General features: G+C 42.6%; 1 protein-coding gene across 5 annotated transcripts in view; it reads right to left on the bottom strand.

The window, feature by feature from the left end:
- Positions 1 to 23,585, bottom strand: part of SPECC1 (sperm antigen with calponin homology and coiled-coil domains 1) — a 477,242-nt gene that overhangs the window by 314,838 nt on the left and 138,819 nt on the right. For 4 of the 5 annotated variants that reach the window (XM_049860224.1, XM_049860218.1, XM_049860220.1 and 1 more), the window contains exon 2: positions 8,908 to 9,073. In XM_049860224.1, coding sequence (XP_049716181.1) covers positions 8,908 to 9,051 — 144 coding nt within the window. In that variant the 5' untranslated portion in view covers positions 9,052 to 9,073. Of the gene's footprint in view, positions 1 to 2,338; positions 2,469 to 8,907; positions 9,074 to 23,585 lie in introns of those variants that run through there. The other variant, XM_049860222.1, reaches the window with a different exon arrangement.

The following is a 23,585-nucleotide window of genomic DNA, read 5'->3' as shown; positions in this document are numbered from 1 at the left end:
TGCTATTCCTGGCAACCATCTTACCCACAGTTCAAAGAGTGGTTGATGCCGTGGCCCCGTGGGTTTGGGCCAGTGGCCAGCCACGATGAGCTCAGACTGTCCTCCCTGTGACTGTGGAGCTGTTACCCAATGTCACACCTCCTCGGATTAAACAATATCCACTGAGAATCGAGGCTTGCCTGGGGCTGCAGGGGCTGATCACTGGACACCTAGAGCAGGGACTGCTGCAGGAGTGCCAATCCCCATTTAACACTCCTGTCCTCCCAGTGAAGAAGGCATCGAACCATGAGTACCACTTTGTTCAAGATTTGCAGGCTGTTAACAAAGTTGTGAAAACTCTACACCTGGTAGTCTCGAACCTTACTATCAGCTTTCCCACCTTCCTGTACTCATTTTACGGTTTTGGATTTAAAAGATGCTGTCTTTTGTATCCTGCTGGCCACCGAGAGCCAGCTGATCTTTGCTTTCCAATGTGAAGGGGATAAAGGGAAGAAACAGCTCTGTTGGACTGTGCTTTCCCAAGGGTTTAGGAACTCCCCCACTATTTTTGGAACAGCGCTGGCCCAAGATCTAGAGCAGTTACCCCCACCTCAACCAAGAAGTGGTCTTATAATATGTGGACGATCTCCTGATAGGAAGCAAATCTGAAAAGGACTCTGTGACAAATACTGTAACTGTTTTAAATTTTTTGGCCGAAGTGGGCTATCAAGTGTCTTTGGGTAAGTCACCAGGTAACCTCACAGAGGTAAAATACCTAGGTTTCTTCATCTCCCAAGGGCAAAGGCTCTTACTACCTGAAAGAAACCATGTGCCACCTAGCCCCTCCTAAGACATGTAAACAACTCAGAGGATTCCTAGGAACGGGGGTTTCTGTCGCATCTGGAGTCCCAATTTTGGGACCCTGGCCCAACTCCTCTATCAGGATACTCAGGGGGCGGAGAAAGACCCTTTCAAATGGACTCCTGAGTGTCAAGGAGCCTTTTGTGATTTAAAGTCCTGGTTGATGAAAGTCCCACCCCTAGGGCTACCAGATTATCAAACACCCTTTGAATTATATAAACATGAAAGAAGAGTAGCAGCCCTGGGTGTATTAACACAGTTGTTGGGACCTTGGAGATACCCCGTTGCCTGTTTCTCTAAAAATCTAGACACTGTCTCATAAGGCTGGCAGGCCTGCCTCCGAGCAGTTACCACAGCTAGCATTATCATTAAAGAGGCTAACAAACTTACTTTGGGGCATGATCCTATCGCATTTGTCCCTAATGCAGTGACTGTAGTATTGGAACAAAAAGGATATTTGCGGCTCACCTCCAGTCGGCTAGCACTATAGCAAACCCAGCTTTTGGGGGAATCAAATTTGATTTTACAGGTTAGTTCTCAGCTAAACCCAGCCTCCCTGTTGCCACTTGAACCCTGAGAGGAAAGTATTCATAATTGTATTGAAGACCTTGATAGTATTTATTCAAGTCGACCTGATTTACAAGATGAGCCCCTGCTTGACTCAGATGATACTTGGTTCACTAATGGTAGCAGTTTCATGCAACATGGAGTCCAGTGTGCAGGGTATGTGATTGTCTCTATCAGCTGTTATTCAAAGCAAGCCCTCACCAGCCAGCACTCGTTGCCATGATAAGAGCCTTGGAGTTGGCAGAAGGTAAGAGAATTACAATTTGCATGGATTACAATTTTGTTTTTAAACTGCTGCAGGTGCATGGAGCCTTGTGGAAAGAAAGGGATCTCTTAAACGCAGGAGGCAAAATTATTAAGTATGGAGCTGAATTGCTGCAACTTTTGGATGCTGTCCTAAAACCCCAGCAGGCGGCGGTAGTGCACTGCCACACTCACCAAAAATGGATCATGTAAAAGGAACAAAGCAGCCGACCAGGAAGCGAAAAGAGTAGCTGCTGGAATCCACCCAATTTGTGCTCTCCTGCTAACCAACTCCACGCCAAACGAACTTCCCAATATAGGCAAGAGGACTTACAGAGAGCCCAGGGCTGGGGTGCCACCCAGGAGAGTCAGGGCTGGAAACACACCCCTGATGGTAAGATTTTCATCCCTACCAATCAGGTTTTTAATTTGATTTTTCATTTACATCAGGCTTCATATTTTGGAAAAGAAACCACGTTTGATTTGGTAACAAAACATGTCTCGGGAGAAAAGCTCATTATAGCCATTCACCATGTGGCTGACACTTGCTTACTGTGCCCTGTCAATAATCCAAAGACTTATGGGCCCAAGATTTCTGGCCCTCAAGGAATAAGACCCTTTCCCGGTGAAATATGGAAAACTGACTTTTGTGAAGTGTTCAAAACTAACCATCAAATGAAATACTTACTGGTGTGTGGATTCTTTTTCAGGGTGGGTGGAAGCCTTTCCCTGTCGGGCCAAGGCGGCTGGAGAAGTGACCAAGGCCCTTCCGGAAGAAATCACCCCGCTCCAGGCTTCCAGTGGCACCCATTTTATATCTGCAGCAGTGCAAGAGGTTTCAGCCGCTTTAGAAATAAAGTAGAAACGCCACACAGCATGGAGACCCCAGTCTAGCAGAAAGGTTGAAAGAATCAGACTATAAAACGTCATCTTAGTAAACTGTGTCAGGAGACCAGGCTGCCCCTGGCCCTCCTCTGAGTCTGTATTGCACCCTGAGGAAAACTTAAAATCAGTCCTTTTGAGATACTTTATGGGAGACCATATTGTCTCAACCAACTCTCCCCACAATCCTCTACCCAGCCCCCTCATGTAATGATGTCTAAATATGTGCTTTCTCTAACCAAAATCCTTTCCCAGTGGCATCAGGCTATGTGGATCAGGCAGAAATTCTATCTGGAAATAGCTGCTCACTCTTTCCAGCCGGCCGACCAAGTGCTCCTCTGAAAGCGGAAGGGCCTCCCGTTACAGCCTAAGAGGACTGGACCCTTCACTGTACTATTCAGCACCCACACAGCTGTGAAGCTCGCAGGAGTCAAACCGTGGATCCATCATTCCTGCGTCAAGCCCTGCCCAGTCTACAGTGACAAGGAGTGGAAAGCCCAACCCACCAACAGCCTGAAGTTCAGACAATCTAGGGTTAAAAAGTAAAAATGTTTTTAATGCTAGCTTGGGTGAGATTACTATTAGGGGCCAGAGAGACTTCTGCCCAGGGAATCTTTGTCCCTGAGATATACCTGATAACCCTCCCCGCCATCCTCATTAAAAGAGGAAAAATTTTGGGTCTGTGTGTTAAGCATTACTGTTTTTTGTCTGGATGGGGGGTTGTATGCTAACTTGGCCCTCAAGTTCTTTCTCATCAGGGTTTGTGCCCTAGAGGTGTTGAGAAATTTCACCATTTTTAAACACACAAAGAAAGAGCTACAATATTCTGGTATTTATAGCTGGGGGCCTGTTACCAGATCCAAAGACAGAGAGATGTATACTCTTCAGGTTTCCTTGGTGACTAACACCTCAAGTTGTGTGATGTTCTCAGAATGTCAAGCAAATTGTGTCAATTTAGGAAAAAACAACCATATGAATTGTGGTTCCATTAATAGAGTGACTTATGCAATTAATCATACCAAGCTCCCTTCAAGTTGGTTTCTACTATGTGGAACCATTGCTTATTCTTATATCTCTGCTAATGCTACAAACAGACCCTGTTCAGAGGGACGTTTGACTATGTCCTTGCCTCAAAAGAGATTCCTCCACAATAGAGTCACTAGAGAACTTGTCCTCGATACAACCTGTAATGATCTACACCTGATAAGTGCAGCTGACTATTATCTCCCTTGCTACAATCCTGGTTGGAGTCCCAGGTTTAGTGATTGGGGCTTATCAAGAAATAGAACATCTAGCTCACCTCACAGTATAAAATCACTGAATGCCACATCACGGCCTATAGCTGCCATTAGCCGGGAACTAGGACAAGTCAGGGAAGCTGTTTTGGAAAATAGGGTCATTATAGACTACAAGGAAACCCTGGTGGCACAGTGGTTAAGAACTACGGCTGCCAACCAAAAGGTCGGCAGTTCAAAATCCACCAGGTGCTCCTCGGAAACTCTATGGGGCAGTTCTACTCTGTCCTATAGGGTCGGTATGAGTTGGAATCGACTTGAAGGCAATGGGTTTGGTTTTTGGTTTTACAGACTACTTGCTTCTATGACACAACCATGGGTGTCAGGAGTTCAAAGGACTGTGTTGTTTTAACCTTACTGAGAACTCTGAACTCATTGAAAAGAAGGTGAAATATGTAAAATATGAGCTTCATGAAGGATTTGATTTTTCCTGGCTGACCTTTTGGCTGCCAGATTTTACCTGGCTAAAAACCTTATGCATTAGTGGAATTGGATTGGTTGTTATAGGCCTGTTAGCCTATTGCTGTCTCCAGTTTATGCCTGTATGTGGGATGGCATTCTCTGTCCTGAGTCAAACTGTCTAACAGATGGCTCAAACTCGTTGCAGGCAGAGGGCCCCATCCTTTCACCTGAAACTTTCTGATCTAGAAGAATACGTTGAAACTTGGTATAGCTATATGTGGTCCTCCAAGTTTCAAAGGGGGGGATATGTCACCCTAATACTCCCCAGGATGTTTTTTCCCTTCTCAAAGTGGGCGACTGAGCGCTTGACACAACTAACGCCATGATGTACTTATAGGTTCTTCTCCTTCTCTGCCTGTCCCCTCCTTCACATACCTCTGTTAAGGACTTTGTTTTGACCTAATTTTAATGACTTAGTTCTTTGTTTTAAACTGATGCAAATAACTTTTTGTTCTACCCGTGACTGACAAACCCCACAGGAAAATCAGAGCCCAGGTATCTGATATGTATATCTTTAGCCTAATAAAGAGATGTCTGGCAGGTATCTTTTGTCACTATCCTGTAATGAGTAACTCCTCTTGACCATACCTCTGGCCAAGTGACTACGAAGACACTTCCAACCCTTGTAAAATTCCATATAAGCTCTAATGTAAAATTGCTCTTTGGGACTCCATAGAGACAGCCTGTGTTGCTGTCAGGTCCCTGGTGATGTATGCATCTCCTGAACAGACTTTCTTACTTTTTCTGACTTGGAGTACGTCTTATTGGCTCGACTGCTCCAGGGCACGGACCCTAATCAGCTAACACCCTCTACTTTACCAAGCATGATGTCCTTCTCCAGGGACTGGTCCCTGCTGATAACATGTCCAAAGTACATGAGACGAAGTCTCGCCATCCTCATTTCTAAGAAGCATTCTGGCTGTACTTCTTTCAAAACATATTTGTTCATTCTTCTGGCAGTCCATGGTATATTCTTCACCAACACAACAATTCAAAGGCATCAATTCTTCTTCAGTTTTCCTTATTCATCATCCAGCTTTTGCATGCATATGAGGCAACTGAAAACACCATGGCTTGTGTTAGGTGCACCTTAGTCGTCAAGGTGGCATCTTAGCTTTTTAACACTTTCAGGAGGTCTTTGCAGCATATTTGCCCCATACAATACGTCATTTGATTTCTTGACTGCTGCTTCCATGGGTGTTGATTGTGGATCCAAGTAAAACGAAACCCTTGACAACTTCAATCTTTTCTCTCATTTATCATGATGTTGCTCACTGGTCGAGTTGTGAGGGTTTTTGTTTTCTTTATGTTCAGGTGCAGTCCATACTGAAGACTGTGGTCTTTGATCTTCATCAGTAAGTGCTTCAAGTCCTCTTCACTTTCAGCAAGCAAAACTGTGTCATCTGCATAACGCAGGTTGTTAATGAGTCTTCCTCCAATCCTGATGCCCCGTTCTTCTTATAGTCCAGCTTCTCAGATTATTTGTGCAGCATACACATTGAGTGAATATGGTTAAAGGATACAACCCTGATGCATAACTTTCCTGACTTTAAACTGCACAAAACCCAAAAACCCAGTGCCGTCGAGTCAATTCCGACTCATAGCAACCCTATAGGACAGAGTAGAACTGCCCCATAGAGTTTCCAAGGAGCGCCTGGCGGATTCGAACTGCTGACCCTTTGGTTAGCAGCCATAGCACTTAACCACTACGCCACCAGGGTTTCCTTAAACCGCACAGTGTGCCCTTATTCTGTACAAACAACTGCCTCTTGATGTATGGACAGGTTTCATATGAGCACTATTAAGTGTTCTGGAATTCCCATTCTTTGTAATGTTATCTATAATTTGGTATGATCCACACAGTTGAATGCCTTTGCATAGTCAATAAAACAGGGCACTTCTTATAGGGACTCTGTAATTGTCTTTTCACCTCCCCTCTAAGAGTAAAAAGAGTCCCTAACTCTAGCTCTCCAGCCTCTCAAACTATCCCTCAGATCACCAGTATATATGTTTACACTAAATGACAATAGTTCATGATGTTAGCAACTTTTTCTCAATAGAAAATATTATCCACTCTGCCTAGAAGCAAGCCCAGGTGCTTCTCTGGTCCCCAAAGGAAGATCAATTCTGCTTTTAGACTTTGAAAATTCTCTAGATAACACCTCTAGGTGGAAAAACGGAACTCATTGCAGTTAAGGGAATTTTTTTTTTTCCTTTTTGACTTTGGTTGCAATCCTCACCATTTAACAACACATTCCCCCTTTCCACCCCAGATTCCCTGAGTCCATTCAATCGGTTCCTGCCTTCTCATCCTGTGGAGAACCACTGGAGAGTTTTAAGCACAGAAGCGACATGACATGTTTTCAAAGGGCCACTATGGCTTCTGTTGGGAGCAGTATGTAAGGTGCAAAGACTTTAAAAGCAGGGAGATCATTTAGGGAGCCAGTGTAAGGAAGTATGGTGGCCTGACCCAGGTGCTCACAGGAGAGGGGTGGGAATTGGTTGGATCCGATGAGAATAAGGGGGTCAAGGATGATGCCACAGGCTCCGGCCTGAGCAACAGGAAGGACGGGAAAAGACATTTCAAAACAATCATGTCACTCACTCAACAGCATCCTTCATGGATCTGCGTTATCAACATGAAACCCTGCTTCAGCCTGCGTGTGGCTGTCACATTCATGGCGCTCTAAGGAGCATCTCAGGCCTCTTAGTGCAGTGATGCTCAGACATTTATAGATGGAAACAGATTATTTAATTACATTTAATTACAAACTATTTCCCTTTTATATTATAATCTAGGGCAGTATATTGATTTTTTAAAATTATGTGTTGCTTTTCTTCCTAGCTGCTGTGAAGTCTGCCCCTGACGCGTGGTGACCCCATGTATGATGGAACAAAATGCTGCCTGGTCCTGCGTCATCCTCATGATCAGCTGTAGATGAGACTATCATGATCCATAAGGCTTTCATTGGCTGATTTTCAGAAGTAGATCATCAGGCCCTTCTTCTTAGTCCATTTTAGTCTAGAAGCTCTGCTGAAATCTGTTCAGCATCACAGCAACACACAAGCCTCTAGTGATATGGTAACTGTGCACGAGGTGCATTGGCCGGGAATCAAACCTGGTCACCCGCATGGACGGTGAGAATTCCACCACTGAATTACCACTGACCCCTTAAATTATGGGCAAGTAGGTTATCCAAAACAAACCCACTCCCACTGAGTCAATTCCAACTCATAGAGACCCTACAGGAGACTAGAACTGCCCCATAGAGTCTCCGAGGCTGTAAATCTTTATGGAAGCAGGCTGCCACATCTGTCTCCCACGGAGCAGCTGGTGGGTTCAAAGCAGTGCCCTTTGGTTAGCAGCCAAGCTCTTTAACCACTACACCACCAGGGCTCCTAAGTAGGTTATACCACCTGTGAGCTTTTCCTCAGGGTAGTAAAGGAGGCATCGAGTATGACATGGTGCAAACTGCTGACCTAGAGAATGAGTGTAGCCAGAAGAGAGATGAGGACCAAGGACTGAGCCCCAGGCCCACCCAATGCTAGAAGCTGAGGAGATGGAGAGGAGCCAGAAGAGGAGACTGCAACGGCGCTGCCAACGAGGGATGAGAGAGTCATCAACAGTGCTGACCCTGCTAACCACGTCAGTAAGACAGCTTGGAGAACTGACAACTGGGTTTTCAGAGAGGTGGGGGTCACTGGTGACCCTGACCCTACTCAGTGGACTGCTGGAACAAAGCTCTGACTGGAGTGTCCTCAGAGTCCAAGGCCAAACCAAAAACCAAACAAGCTGCCACTGAGGCAATTTCAACTCTTGGTGACCCCCGTGAGCACCTTTTTATTGTTGTAAAACTATATAACACATTTGCCAAATCAACATTTTTCAGCTGTAGAATTTAGTGACATCACTTACATTAAGCACGCTGTAGAACCATCAGCCATAATCATTGCCAGATTTCCCATTACCACTACCATAAACTCACTCCTTCCCAAACAATGGCTCCTCCTTACTCCCTTCCTTCTGCCTCTAGTAACCACTTTGGTCTCTGTACACCTGCCTATTCTTGTTATTTCATATAAGTGAGAACATAAAATATTTGTCCTTTTGTGATTGACTTATTTCACTCAGTGTAATGTTTTCAAGTTTCATCCATGTTGTAGCATGTATCAGGACTTCATTTCTGGTTAGTATTCTGTCGCACCACATTTTGCTTATCCATTCATCCACTGATGGATATTAGGTTGTTCCTCCACAGAGTTTTCAATGGCTGATTTTTCGGAAGTAGATTACCAGGCCTTTCTTCCAAGTGCCTCTGGGTGGACTTGAACCTCCAACTTTTTGGTAACTACATCCATCCCAGGGACTATTAATCCAAGGAAGAGGACCTGGATTTGTTAAACATTTGAGGATTTTCTTTCTCTACCCCAAGTACCTCTGCTACAACCCCTTTTCCCCATTTCTTTAGGTCAAGATGTGCTGGTTCTTAAGCCCTGATGGGAGCATCTTCCCCTTCTTCGAAAGGGCACTAAGTTTGCTTATTGCACTTTTCAATCCTCCCAACCCAGGGGCCATCTGGAGGCCCAACAGCGCTGCCCTATACATTTGGGTCCATACCTTGCTGAGTCGGGACTCAAAAGCCAGCGATGTTGACGATCTAGAACTCTTCATGCCAGAAGCGGATGCAGGGAGGGGCCGCGCGCGGTCAGCATGGCTCCCAGCTTTGAGGGCTGGGCTCCAGGGTTTGGCTGCGCTCCGCATGTTTGACCCAGTGGATGTCTTTCTGCAGAAAATCAGAAAAGAAAAAGATGTTTCTATAACTTGAAACTGCTGAGTGACATCATACAGCTTTATCCCATATACTACATTCACTATTGCTATTACAGAGAACTAAGTCTTATGATTTGACTGGAAATAGAACATTTTATTTCTCAGATAATACCTTTACACTAGGGTCGATTTTTACAACTCCACAACAACTTTTATCACACTGTTAAAACACAGGTGTAACAATACTGCTATTCTGACAGGACTTTTCAGCAAAATGATAGCTCCTTTTTGGCAGGGGCACCTAACACTTATTGTTAGCAGCCATCAAATCGACCCCGAACTTACTGTGAACCCACATAAAACAGAAGGAAATGCTGCCCAGGACAGCACCATCCCCACGATCAGTTGCAGACTGGACCACTGTGATCCATGGGGCTTTCATCACCTGACTTTTGGAAGTAGATCTCCAGCCCTTTCTTGTAGTCTGTCTTAAGTCTGGTAGCTCTGCTGAAACCTGTTGGCATCAGAGCAACAGCCAAGTCTCTGCTGACAGAGGGTAAGGTGAAAAGTCAACCACTGAGCCACCACTGCCCCAGCATTACCTAGCCCACATAACAGATCAGCTTGAGTCAAGGCACCACAGGCCCATAAGCCTTGCCGCTTCTGTGGTGACAACAGGACAACGTACTCGATGTTTAAATAAACATGAATAAATTATTTGAAAACTAGTTTTCACAGAACCACGAACATTATCTTTTTTTCTCCTCTTGGACAAAAATGGGTATCATTTAACACTAATAAAGCGTATTTTATTTGGTCAGACCTGATGTCATAGGGCAAGGTTACTGCTCTAATATTTTATGAAAAAAAAAATTGCTCAAAGTAGCAGCACACAGCTGAAGACCTAAAAAAAAAAAAGCCAGCATGCAAACATATGGAAGGCAGCCTGGCCTGAGTCTTGCTGTGGCACTGTCATCCCTGAGGTAGGTTCAATCCCCACAAATCCCTTAACCTCTCTAAGTCTCCATTTCTTCCATCAGTAACCTAATGGGGCCTCTAAGATCTCATCTCCACCACCCAGCTTGCTACGATAGTGGAAGCTATGCCACTGGTATTTCAAATACCAGTAACGTCACCCATCGTGGACAGGTTTCAGCAGAGCTTCCAGTCTAAGACAGACTAGGAAGAAGGTCTTGGCTATGCACTTCTGAAAATCAGCCATTGAAAACCCTATGGATCACAACAGAATATTGTCCAATATGCTGCTGGAAGATGAGCCCCCTAGGTTGGAAGGCACCCAAAATACACAGTGGCTCCTATAATGGACTCGAGCAAACCGATAATCATGAAGGTGGTTCAGGACCAGGCAACATTTCTTTCTGTTGTACACAGGGTCACTGGGAGCTAGAGCCAAGTCTACGGCAGCTGACAACAACAAAAACAAGACCTCATCCAGCTCCATCTCTGACTCTGTGTGTTCCCAGGGCTCTAATCGTCAAGGGTGCATACTAAAGCCAGAGGCAATGCTTCATTCTTTCAAAGAAACAAACATCAGCCAGTGGCAACTAACTCCAATGGCCACACTCCAGGGCACTCACTGCCCCCAGGGGTCAGAGCTGGTGCTAAGTGTCCCTGCTCCCATCTCCAGGGCATCCATGGCCTCACTGTATCCCAGGACATCCCATTAGCCACCCCTAGAAAAATAACAGATGGCCTCCCCCAAGCCTGGTTCAGGCTGAGACTTTTTTCTGTATTCATCCCCTTTTTCTGCCCAGAGCAGACCATTTCAACTGACAGGGTCTCTCAGCAAGGGTTGTCAGTTCCTATCCTTATTTAAACAAAGTGATCATCTGGCTTTGTGTGTGGTATGTTGCTGCTGCCCGGGAGCCACACGGAGCTCGCCCTGCAGCACTGCAATTGTGGCAGCTATGTGGATACGTCTCCAGATAAAAATGCTGTTTTAAAAGATTTTGGAATTTGTTGTCCACAGTCTTTCTGAGAAAAATTATTCATCATCTTAGTTATATGATCAGTTCAGAGCCCAGAGTGGCTCCAGGTACTCATAATTAAAAAAAAAAAAAAAATCTGTATAAAAAAGCAAGTTACTTCTTTTTTTTTTTTTTTGGCTGTTTAGCACCTATTTTTTTTGTTTCTCAGCTTGCAGTTTTTAATGCCAGTTTCCATAGCAATAATGGCAGAATTCCTAAGTTAAAACCTATAAAGTGACTAATTTTATTAGGACTCCCAACATAAAATGACCTAACATAGCCTGCATGGTCTTGAAAAGAATTACTAGTGAGTTTTACTAGTGATTACATGACCAATCAATACATTTCAGTCTGATCACAGAGATGGCTTAAAGGACGTATCTGTCTAATGAAGGCACTCCTTTATGTTAGTACCATAAAAACCAGTTGCCATGAAGTCAGTTCTGACTCATGGTGACCCCACGTGTGTCCGGGTAGAATATGCTCCGTAAGACTTTCAATGGCTTATTTTTTCAAAGTAGGTTGCTAGGCCTTTCTTCTGAGGCACCTCTGTGTGGACTTGAAATGCCAACTTTTCTGTTAGTGTCTTAGTTATCTAGTGCTGCTGTAACAGAAATACCACAAGTAGATGGCTTCACTAACAAGACATTTATTCTCTCTCAGTTTGTTGTTGTTGTTAGGTGCCATTGAGTCTGTTCCAATTCACAGGGACCCTATGTACACTGCCCAGTACTGGGCCATCCTCACAATTGTTATGCTTGAGCCCGTTGTTTTAGCCACTGTGTCAATCCACCTCATTGAGGGTCTTCCTCTTTTTCACTGACCCTCTACTTTACCAAGTATGATGTCCTTCTCCAGGGACTGATCCCTCCTGGTAACATGTCCAAAGTAGGTGAGACATAGGCTTGCCATTCTTGCTTCTAAGGAGAATTCTGGTTGTACTTCTTCTAAGACAGATTTGTTCGTTCTTTTAGTAGTCCATGGTATATTCAATATCCTTTGCCAACACCACAATTCAAAGGTTTCAATTCTTCTTCAGTCTTCTTTATTCATTGTCCAGCTTTCACATGCATATGAGGCGACTGAAAACACAATGGCTTGGGTCAGGAGCACCTTAGTCTTCAAGGTGACATCTTTGCTTTTCAACACTTTAAAGAGGCCTTTTCAGCAGATTTGCCTAATGCAATGCATCATTTGATTTCTTGACTGCTGCTTCCATGGGTGTTGACTGTGGCTCCAAGTAAAATGAAATCCTTGATAATTTCAATCTTTTCTCCGTTTATCATGATGTTGCTCACTGGTCCAGTTTTGAGGATTTTTGTTTTCTTTATGTCAAGGTATAATCCATACTGAAGGCTGTCTCTCACAGTCTAGTAGGCTACAAGCCCAAATTCAGGGCATCATCTCCAGGGAAAGGCTTTCTGTCTCTTGTTTCTGGAGGAAGGTACTTCTCCTCAATCTTCCCCCGGTCGAGGAGTTTCTCAGGTGCAGGGACCCTGAGTCCAAAAAACATGCTCTGCTCCTGGTGTGCTTTCTTGGTGGTATGAGGCCCCCATGTCTATCTGCTTGCTTCCCTCTTTTATATTTCAGAAGGTATTGGCTTAAGACACTATAATCTTGTAGATCTCATCAATGTAACTGCCATGAATCTATCTCATTAACATCATAGTGATAGGATTTACAACACATAGGGGAATCATATCAGATGACAAAATGGTGAGCAATCACACAATACTGGGAATTGTGGCATAGCCAAGTTGACAGATATACACATATATATATATTTTGTCTACTCATGTGAGGGCTCTTATTTCCCTAGGATGTATTCCTAGGGTAGGATTGCTGGATTGTATGGTATTTCTATTTCTAGCTTTTTAAGGAAGCACCAAATCGTTTTCCAAAATGCTTGTACCATTTTACATTCCCACCAGCAATGCGAAAGTGTTCCAAGCTCCCCACAGCCTCTCCAACATTTGTTATTTTCTGTTTTTGGTTCATGCCAGTAATGTTGGGGTGAGATAATCTCATTGTAGTTAAAAAAAAAATTTTTTTTATTGTACTTTAGATGAAGGTTTGCAGAACAAACTAGTTTCTCATTAAACAGTTAGTACACATATTGTTTTATGACATTGATTAACAACCCCACAACATGTTAACACTCCCTTCTCAACCTTGGGCTTCCTATTACCAGCTTTCCTGTCCCCTTCTGCCTTCTTGTCCTTGCCCCTGGGCTGGTGTGCCCTTTTAGTCTCATTTTGTTTTATGGGCCTGTCTAATCTTTGGCTGAAGGGTGAATCTTGGGAGTGACTTCATTACTTAGCTAAATGGGTTTCGGGGGGCCATACTCTCCGGGTTTCTCCAGTCTCTGTCAGGCCAGTAAGTCTGGTCTTTTTTTTTTTTTTTGAGATAGAATTTTGCTCTACTTTTCTCTCTAGCTCTTCACAGATATTTTTGGGGTACACAATTCAGTCTGTGACAGTTAGCAACTGAGCATATTAACTGTTCGCACCACTCAGGATCTCTACTGTGACTATAACTATTTAGAAAGGACTATTACAGGGTCTACTTTATGAAGACATGTGATTCTAAAACACCCATATATTTCACAAAATCTGCCCAGGTCAATGCCCTTTATTTACTCCTCAAAGAAAGATAACATGAATATGAAGAGTATCAGGAAGGGGCTAGAACTTTTCCTTGCCATCTTTTTTTTTCAACGTTTCACAAGTTTACATCCTTGCTATAAAAGCTATCTCAGAGTGATGGAGACAACATGGTGTCCTAGACAGACACATTATGCCATCCATCTGCAACAAAGACCTGAAAAACTACGTAAAATAGACACAAATGTCAATCCTGGAACCCTGACCATCAAATGAAGGGATAAAGAACTAAATCAGACACCGGATGGAAAAAGAAACTGAAGGAAAACACAGAAAAAGTAAGAGATACAGAGTGGAGGTCTCCTGCCAACTAACACGACAGAGCATCACCATTTTGGAGCACAGCCAGCAACGACTGTGGACAGGGAGTAAGGGAAGGCAACTTCACGGAGCTCCTGACAGGGACAGAGCCCACATCCAGTATGCCACCTCCCCTTCCTGCCAGTCTTCACTGTGCCACCATGGCTACAGCATCCCCGGCTTAGGCCTGCCATTGCACTGGGCCTGCATTACCCTTCCCCTCCCACCACACGACCAGCTGCTGAATGGCAGGAAGCGGGCCTGTACCACTCCTCGTCTGACACCCCTGCCTACCTAGTGAGGGGTTGTGAATGCTCCCACACCACTGGGCCAACATCAGGAGGCAGGCAGCACCCACCCAGTTACCCTCGGCCACCTCACCAAACCAGTACACAGCAAGGTGGGGCTTTCCTACCTGCTCCTGCCCTGCCCATCCAGACATGGTGAAAGCTATCTTGCTCACAAACAAGCAAGCAGCAAAACATACCTGGCCCATCCACCCTGACATATCAAAACAAAACAACAAAACAGGATGAAACAAAAACAAATACAATCAATAAAGAAAGAAAATAATAACATCTTGGAGACAGCAGGCAATATCAAAGCATATAAAAAAGCAAGACAAGATGGCTCCAGCAAGTGACCAAAATAAAGAATCAGATGACCTTCCGGTGGAAGAAAAGGCAGTGGAACAACCTGATACGGAATTCAAAACACAAATATGTAGGGTTTTTCAAGAGATTAGGAAAGAGATCAAGGAAAACACAGACAAAACTAAAGGTAAAAAAGACAAAATCATGGAAAAAACAAAGATAAAAACATAGCCAAAATCAAGGAAAACACAGACAAAGCAAAAGAAGAATTTGAGAAAATAATACAAGAACATAATGTCAAAAAGAAAAATAAAATAAACATAAACAATTAGAAATCATACAAAAACAGCAATTAGAAATCCAAAATTTCAGGAATGGACAACTCAATAGAAGGTTTTAGGAGCATATTTGAAACAATGGAAGATAGAATCAGTGGGATTCAAGACAAATCCATAGATGCCACCTTGAGGACAAATCAGAGAAAAGAATGGAGAAAAATGAAGAAAACCTAAGAATTACGTGAGATACAATCAAAAGCAAAAATCAGCATGTGACTGGAGTTCAAGAACAGGGGGAGAAAATAGAAAACACAGAGAAGATTGTCAAAGATTTGCTGGCAGAAAACTTCCCAAATATCATGAAAAACAAAAAGTTGACAATTCAAGAAGCTCCATGAACCCCATATAGGACTGACCCCAAAAGAAAGTCATGAAGACATATTAATCACACTTGTCAAAATCAAACACAAAGAAAGAATCCTGAGAGCAGCTTGGAAAAAACAAAAAGTCACTTACAAAGGGAAACAAGACTAAACTCTGATTACTCAGCAGAAACTATGCAGGCAAGAAGCAATGGGATGACGTGTATGAAAGCATGAAAGAAAAAAAAAAACTGTCAACCAAGAATATATCCTGTAAAACTCTCCCTTAAATATGATGGTGAATTTAGGACACTTCCAGATAAACAGAAGTTAAGGGAATTTATAAAAACCAAACCAAACATACAAGAAATATTAAAGGGAATCTTTCAGTTAGAGAACCAACAACATCAGACAACTACCAGAGTCCAGAACACAGGACAGCATTGGCCAGAAACCAACCTAGGTAAAGAACTCTCAGTAACAAAACAGAGATAAAAGACTTAAAACAGGGAAACTGAGACATCAATCTGTAACTGATGATGTTGTAGTCATCATTTATGGGGCCATAACAGAGATACCACAACCTGTAACAAAGAGAAATTTATTTTCTCACAGTCTAGTAGGTTACAAGGCCAAATTCAGGGCGTCAGCTCCAGGGGAAGGTTTTCTCTCTCTGTGGACTCTGGAGGAAGGTCCTTGTCTTCAATCTTCCCACAGTTGGGGAGCTTCTCAGGTGCAGGGACCCTGGGTCCAAAGGACACGCTCTGCTCCCGGCACTGCTTTCTTGGTGGTATGAGGTCCCCCAACTCTCTGCTTGCTTCTCTTTCCTTTTATCTCTTGAGACAGAAAAGGCGGTACAGGCCATGCCCCAGGGAAATTCCTTTCACCTTGGATCAGGAAGGTAACCTAAGTAAAGGTGGTGTTACAATCCCACCCTAATCCTCTCAACATAAAATTACAATTACAAAATGGAGGACAACCACACAATACTGGGAATCATGGCCTAACCAAGTAGATACACATATTTTTTGGGGGGCATAATTCAATCCATGACAGATAACAATGTCAAAACAATAAAAAGGGGAATAGACAGTGTAGGTATAAGAATATCAAATGGAGAGGAAATCAAAGCAATACCAAGTAATGAAAGACTCTTTCAAACTTAGGAAGATTAAATTTCAAGGTAGCCACAAACAAAGTTAACGAACTTACTCATCAGAACAAAAACGAAAAACATAAAGTCTAAGAAAGCACAAAACCTATATAATGAAAGGAACAAAAAGAAAATCCACAAACAAAAGAACTTGGTACAGGGAAGTAGGAGGAACAAAGAAACGTCAGCACCACAAAAAAAAGTACAAGGATATGACAACAATAAACTCATCCCATTGATAATCACACTGAATATAAATGGCTTAAATGCATCTGTAAAGAGACAGAGAGTGGCAGAATGTATAGAAAAGCACAGCCCATCAATACGCTGTCTAAAGAGACACACCTTAGACACAAAGATATAAATATATTAAAATCAAATGATGGAAAAATATATCAAGCAAACAGTAACCAAAAAAAGCCAAAAGTAGCAAAAGTAATCTCAGATAAAATATACCTTGAGGCAAAATCAACCATAAAATGCAAGGAAGAACATTATGTGATGATTAAAGGGACAATTCACCAAGAATACATAACCCCAATAAACATCTATGCACCCAACAACAGGGGTCCAAAATATATAAAACAAACTCTAAAAGCACTGAAAGGAGAAATAGACAGTTCTACAATAATAGTAGGAGAATTCAACATACCATTCTCAGTAAAGGATGGGACATCTAGTAAGAAACTCAAAAAAGATACAAGAGATCTAAAGGCCATAATCAACCAACTTGACCTCACAGACATATATAGAGCACTCCACTCAACAGCAGCAAAGTACACATTCTTTTCCAAGGCACACGGAACATTCTCTAGAATAGATCACATTTTAGGCCACAAAGCACCTCTCCATAAAATTCAAAATAATACAAAGCATTCTTTCTCATCACAATGCCATAGAAGTAGATAATCAATAACAGGAAGAGCAAGGAAAAAAATCAAATACATGGAGACTGAATAACATCTTCCTTAAAAACAAATGGGTAATAGAAGAAATCAAAGAGGGAATAAAAAAATTCATAGAATTAATTGAGAATGAAAACACATCATATCAAAATCTTTGGGACACAGCAAAAGCAGCGTTTTCAGGTCAATTTATGGCTATAAATGCACACATCAAAAACAAGACCAGCCCAAAATCAAAATGTTAGTCCTACAACTTGAACAAATAGAGAACAGCAAAAGAAGCCCACAGGCAGCAGAAGAAAGGAAATAATAAAGATTAGAGCGGAAATAGATGAAATCGAGAACAACAACAACAACAAAAAATAGAAAGGATCAACACCATCAAAAGTTGGTTCTTTCATTCCCAAATCCAACTCTTCAGACAGGGATTGGACTGGACTTGGGGTAGAAAATGACACTGGTGAAAAGTGAGCTTCTTGGATCAAGAAGACACATGAGGCTATGCGGGCATCTCCTGTCTGGAGGGGAGATGAGAGGGCAGAGGGGGCCAGAAGCTGGCCTAATGGACACGAAAAGACAGAGTGGAGGGAAAGAGTGTGCTGTCTCATTAGGGAGAGAGCAACTAGTTATATAGCAAGGTGTATATAAATTTTTGTATGAGAAACTGACTTGATTTGTAAACTTTCACTTAAAGCACAATAAAAATTAAAAAAATTTTGGTTCTTTGAAAACATCGACAAGCCCATTGGCCAAACTAACAAGATGAAAGCAAGAGAGAAAGCAAATAAACCACATAAAAAAATGAGACAGGGAACATTACAACAGACCCAAATGAAATAAAAAGGATCATAACAGAATATTATGAAAATTGTACTACAGCAAATTTGAAAACCTAGAGGGAACAGACAAATTTCTAGAAACACATTACCTACCTAAACTAACAGAGATTGAGATAGAAAATCTGAACACACCCATAAGAAGAGAAGAGATTGAAGAGGTAATAATAAAACTCCCAACAAAAAAAAATGCCCTGGTCCGGATGGCTTCCTTGGAGAATTGGACCACTCAGAGAATTTCATACCAGTACTACTCAAAGTATTTCAGAGCACAGAAAAGGAAAGAATACTCCTAAATTCATTCTATGAAGCCATCATAAACCTGATGCTAAAGCCAGGCAAAGACATCACAAAAAAAAAAATTATAGGTTTTTTTTTTTTATCTCTCATGAATATAGATGCAAAAATTATCAACAAAATGCTAGGCAATAGAATTCAGGATCATACTAAAAAAAAAAAAATAATACCTCAACCAAGTGGGATTCAGGTATACAAGGATGGTTCAACATTAGAAAATCAATCAATGTAATCTGCCACATAAAAAGAACAAAAGAATGACATGACCATTTCAGTCGACGCAGAGAAGGCATTTGATAAAGTCCAACACCCATTCCTGACTAAAAAAACTCTCAATAAAATAGGAATAGAAGGAGATTTCCTCAACATAATAAAGGGCATCTATACAAAAACAGGAAACCCTGGTGGTGTAGTGATTAAGTGCTACAGCTGTTAACCAAAATGTTGGCAGTTTGAATCCGGCAGGCACTCCTTGGAAACTCTATGGGGCAGTTCTACTCTGTCCTATAGGGTTGCTATGACTCAGAATCGACTCGATGGCAGTGGGTTTTGGTTTTATACAAAAACAACAGCCAGCATCATTCTCAATGGAGAGAAGCTAAAAGCATTCCCCCAGAAAATGAGAACAAGACAAGGATGCCCTTTATCACCATTCATCGTTAACGTTGTGCTGAAGCCCTAGGTAGAGCAACAAGGCAAGAAAAAGAAATAAAAGGCATCCAAATTGGAAAGGAAGAAGTAAAGTTATCCCTATTTGCAGATGATACAATCCTATACATAGAGATCCCAAAGATTCCACAAGAAAACTAAAGGAACTAACAGAAAGATTCAGCAGAATAGCAGGACAGAAGATCAACATACAAAAATCAGTTGGATTCCTATACAATGACAAAATTAACTTCAAAAAGAAAATCAGGAAAACACCATTTTTAATAGCCCCTAAAAAGATAAAATACTTAGGAATAAATCTAAACCAGGGATATAAAAGAAAACTACAAAACACTACTGCAAGAATCCAAAATACATCTACATAAATGGAAAAACATGCCAGGCTCATGGATAAGAAGACTCAACATGGTTAAAATGTCAATCCTACCCGAAGCAATCTACAGATATAATGCAATACCAATCCAAATACCAAGAACAATCTTTGTTGTTGTTGTCGTTAGGTGCCGTGGACTTGACTCCAACTCATAGTGACCCTAAGCACAACAGAACAAAACAGTCTGGTCATTCTTTAAGAAGACGGAAAAACTAATCAACTTTATACAGAAAAGAAAGAGGCCCCGGATAAGTAAAGCATTGTTGAAGAAAAAGAACAGAGTAGGAGGTTCCACCCTACCTGATCTCAGAACTTACTATACAGACATGGTAGTCAAAACAGCCTGGTACTGGTACAACAGACACATAGACCAATTGAACAAAATTGAGAACCCAGATGCAAATCCATCCACTTAAGGTCAGCTAATCTTTGACAAAGGCCCAAAGTCCACTAAATAGGGACTGCTTGCAAAACTGGACGTCCATTAGTAAAAAAAAGAAAAGAAGAAGAAGAAACAGGACCCATACCTCACACCATGCACAAAAAGTAACTCGAAATGGAGCAAAGACTTAAATATAAAACCTAAAACGATAAAGATCATGGAAGAAAGATACAGATAACACTAGAAGCCCTAATACATGGTATAAATACATACAAACCATAACTAACAATGCACAAAAATCAGAAGATAAATGATATAACTGGGAGCTCGAAAAAATTAAACACTCATGCTCATGAAAAGACTTCAACAAGAGAGTAAAGAGAGAACTCAGAGACTGGGAAAAAATATTTGGCTATCACATAGCCAACAAGGGTCTAATCTCTAAAATCTATAGAATACTTCAACACCTCAATAACAAAAAGTCAATAATCCAATTACAAAATGGGCAAAGGATATGAACAGACATTTCACCAAAGAGGACATTCAGGCAGTTAACAGATATATGAGGAAATGGTCACAATCATTAGCCATTGTTGTTGTTGTTAGGTTCCATCAAGTCGATTCTGACTCACAGCGACAATATAGGACAGAGTAGAACTGCCCCATAGCATGTCCAAGGAGCTGATCATGGACTTGAACTGCCAACCTTTTGGCTAGCAGCTGAGCTCTTATTCACTTTGCCACCAGGGCTCCCATTATCCATTAGAGAAATGCAAATCAAAACTACAATGAGATATCACCTCACCCTAACATTACTGGCATGAATACCAAAAAAAAAAAAAAAAAAAAACAGAAAAGAACAAATGTTGGGGAGGCTGCAGGAAGGCTAGAACTCTTACGCACTGCTGGCGGGAATGCAAAATGGTACAACCACTATGGAAAACGATACGACATCTGAAAAAACAAGAAATACCATATGATCTGGCAATCCCACTCCTAGGAATACATCCTAGAGAAATAAGAGCCATCACACAAACAGTCATACGCATACCCATGTTCACTGCAGCACTATTCAGAATACCAAAAAGATGGAAACTAAGTGTCCATAAAAAGATGAATAGATAAACTATGGTACATACACACAACGGAATGCTATGGAATGATAAAGAACAACAATGAATCCACAAAACATCTCACAACATGGATGAATCTCAAGGCCATTATGCTGAGTGAAATAAATCAATCACAAAAGGACAAATACTGTAGGAGACCACTATTATAAAAACCCAAGAAACGGTTTACACACAGAAAAAAAATCTTTGATGGCTATGAGGGAGGGGATGGGTGCAGGTAACTAGATAATGGAAAAAAGAAAGAAAGAAAAAAAAAAAAAACAGGGCCCATGAGTTAATTCTGACCCATAATGGCCCTATAGGACAGAATAGGACTGCCCCACAGGGTTTCCAAGAAGCAGCTGGTGATGCAAACTGCTGATCTTTTGGTTAGCAGCTGTATCACTTAACCACTGGGCCACCAGGGCTCCAACTAGGTAATAGATGAGGGTTAACTTTGGTGAAAGGAAAGACAACACACCATATACGGGAAGTCAGCACTACTTGACCAAGGCAAAACCATAAAAGCTTCCTAGATACATCCAAATACCTTGAGGGCCCGAGTTACGGGGCCATGGTCTGGTGGTGGGCGGGGGGGAGGCAACGAGGTCTACTGGCATAACATAGTTTTTTTTCCATCATAACTTTCTTTTTATTGTACTTTAGATGAAGATTTACAGAACTAGCTTCTCATTAAATTGTTAGTATACATGTTCTTTTATGACATCAGTTAACAATCCTACAACATGTCAACACTCTCCTTTCTTGATCCTGGGTTCCCTGTTACCACCATTCCTGTCCCCTCCTGCCTTCTAGTCCTTGCCCCCAGGCTGGTATGCTCCTATAGTCTTGTTTTGTTTTATGGGCCTGTCTAATCATTGGCTAAAGGTTGAACCTCAGGAGTGACTCTACTACTGTGCTGAAACGGTGTCCAGAGGCCATACTCTCACGGTTTCTCCAGTCTCTGTCAGGCCAGTAAGTCTGGTCTTTTCTTGTGAGTTAGAAATTTGTTCTACATTTTTCTCCGGCTCTGTCCAGGACCCTCTATTGTGATCCCTGTCAGAGAAGTCAGTGGTGATAGCTGGGCACCATCTAGTTGTACCAGGCTCAGTCTGGTGGAAGGTGTGGTAGTTGTGGTCCATTAGTCCTCTGGATTAATCTTACCCTTGTGTTTTCAGTTTTCTTCGTTCTTCCTTGTTCCTGAAGGGGTGAGACCACTGAAGTATTAATAGATGACCATTCACAGACTTTTAAGAACCCAGACACTACTCACCAAAGCAGAATGTAGAACAGTTTCTTTATAAACTATGCTATGCCAATTGAACTAGATGTTCCCTGAGACCATGGTCCCCACAGCCCTCAGCCCAGTAATTTGGTTCCTCAGGGAGTTTGGATGTGTCTATGGAGCTTCCACGACCTTGCCTTCTACAAGCTGTGCTGGCTTCCCCAGAATTGTGTACTGTCTTACCGCTCACAAAAGTTACTAATAATCTATAGTTTATTCAGTGTTTTTCCTTTCCCCACCTCTCCCCTCCCTCATAACCATCAAAGATTGTTTCTTTTGAGGCGGAGCCAAGATGGCGGACTAGACAGACATTTCCAGCGAGCCCTCTTTACAACAAAGACCCGAAAAAAACAAGTGAAAAGAGTATATTTTTGACAAGCTAGGAGCCCTGAGCATCAAAGGTAAGCTTAGAAAACAAACTGAGGGGCAGGGGGAGAAAGAGATGATTCAGAAGCGGAGAGGAGTTACCGGACCTGAATCATGGGGAGCCCTCAGGCACCATTCCCGGAGCTGTGGCGGCAGGCTAGTACTAGTTTTGGGCCACAGTTTCCTCAGGGAGAAGCAGCCAGCCACACAGCCTACTCACACCTCTGGAACCAGAGAAGAACGGCGCTCTCGGCAAAAGCTAAGTACTTGCGTATACTTTAACGCCCCCCCCCCACCCCCAAGCCAGCTTCAGTGGCTGAATTCCCTAGGCCTGATATAGGCACTGCTGAGCACCTAGAGCCATCCTCCCGACCTTGGGGAAGGAAAATATTTGCATTTGAGGGAAAACATAATTTGCCACCCCCACTAACCAGGGGTGCTCAGGACAGAAGCAGTTCCTATCCAGGCATAAATGGTCTGTGGACTTTGAGCACCTTTCCCCTCTGCATGGACTTGTGTGGGCCTATTTCAGGAAAATAGGCCCTCATTGGCAGACTCAAACTGTTTCAGCTCTGCGGTACGGAGGTGGGTGTTTCATGTTTGACATTGCCTTGCCTATTAAACAGCTTCCTCACCTACCCACATCAGGGGCCTAAGGATTGGTAGCTCCATTCATGTCACCCAGCCGCCTGCAACAGGGGTCCAAGTATAACTGGTACCTCCCAGTCCTTACAACCAAAAACATTGGGTGCCCATGGTCCATCTACAGAACCCACCCACCTGCACGCTCTAGGGAACAGGGACGCACTTTCCTCAGAGATGTGCGGAGGTCGGTTCTCAACCTCCTGCCTTGTTCAGAGCGTGGCCCCCTCCTGCAACCAGATACTGGTACCTACACCAATCACCCCATCCCTCTAAGACTGTAGGACAGAGCCTGTACCACATACTTGATGATCAGCTATC

This window comes from Elephas maximus, chromosome 19 (assembly GCF_024166365.1).
Source record: "Elephas maximus indicus isolate mEleMax1 chromosome 19, mEleMax1 primary haplotype, whole genome shotgun sequence".
Lineage (NCBI taxonomy): Eukaryota > Metazoa > Chordata > Mammalia > Proboscidea > Elephantidae > Elephas > Elephas maximus.
Note: the sequence above shows the minus strand (reverse complement) of the source record. Positions and strands in the feature narration are given on the sequence as shown.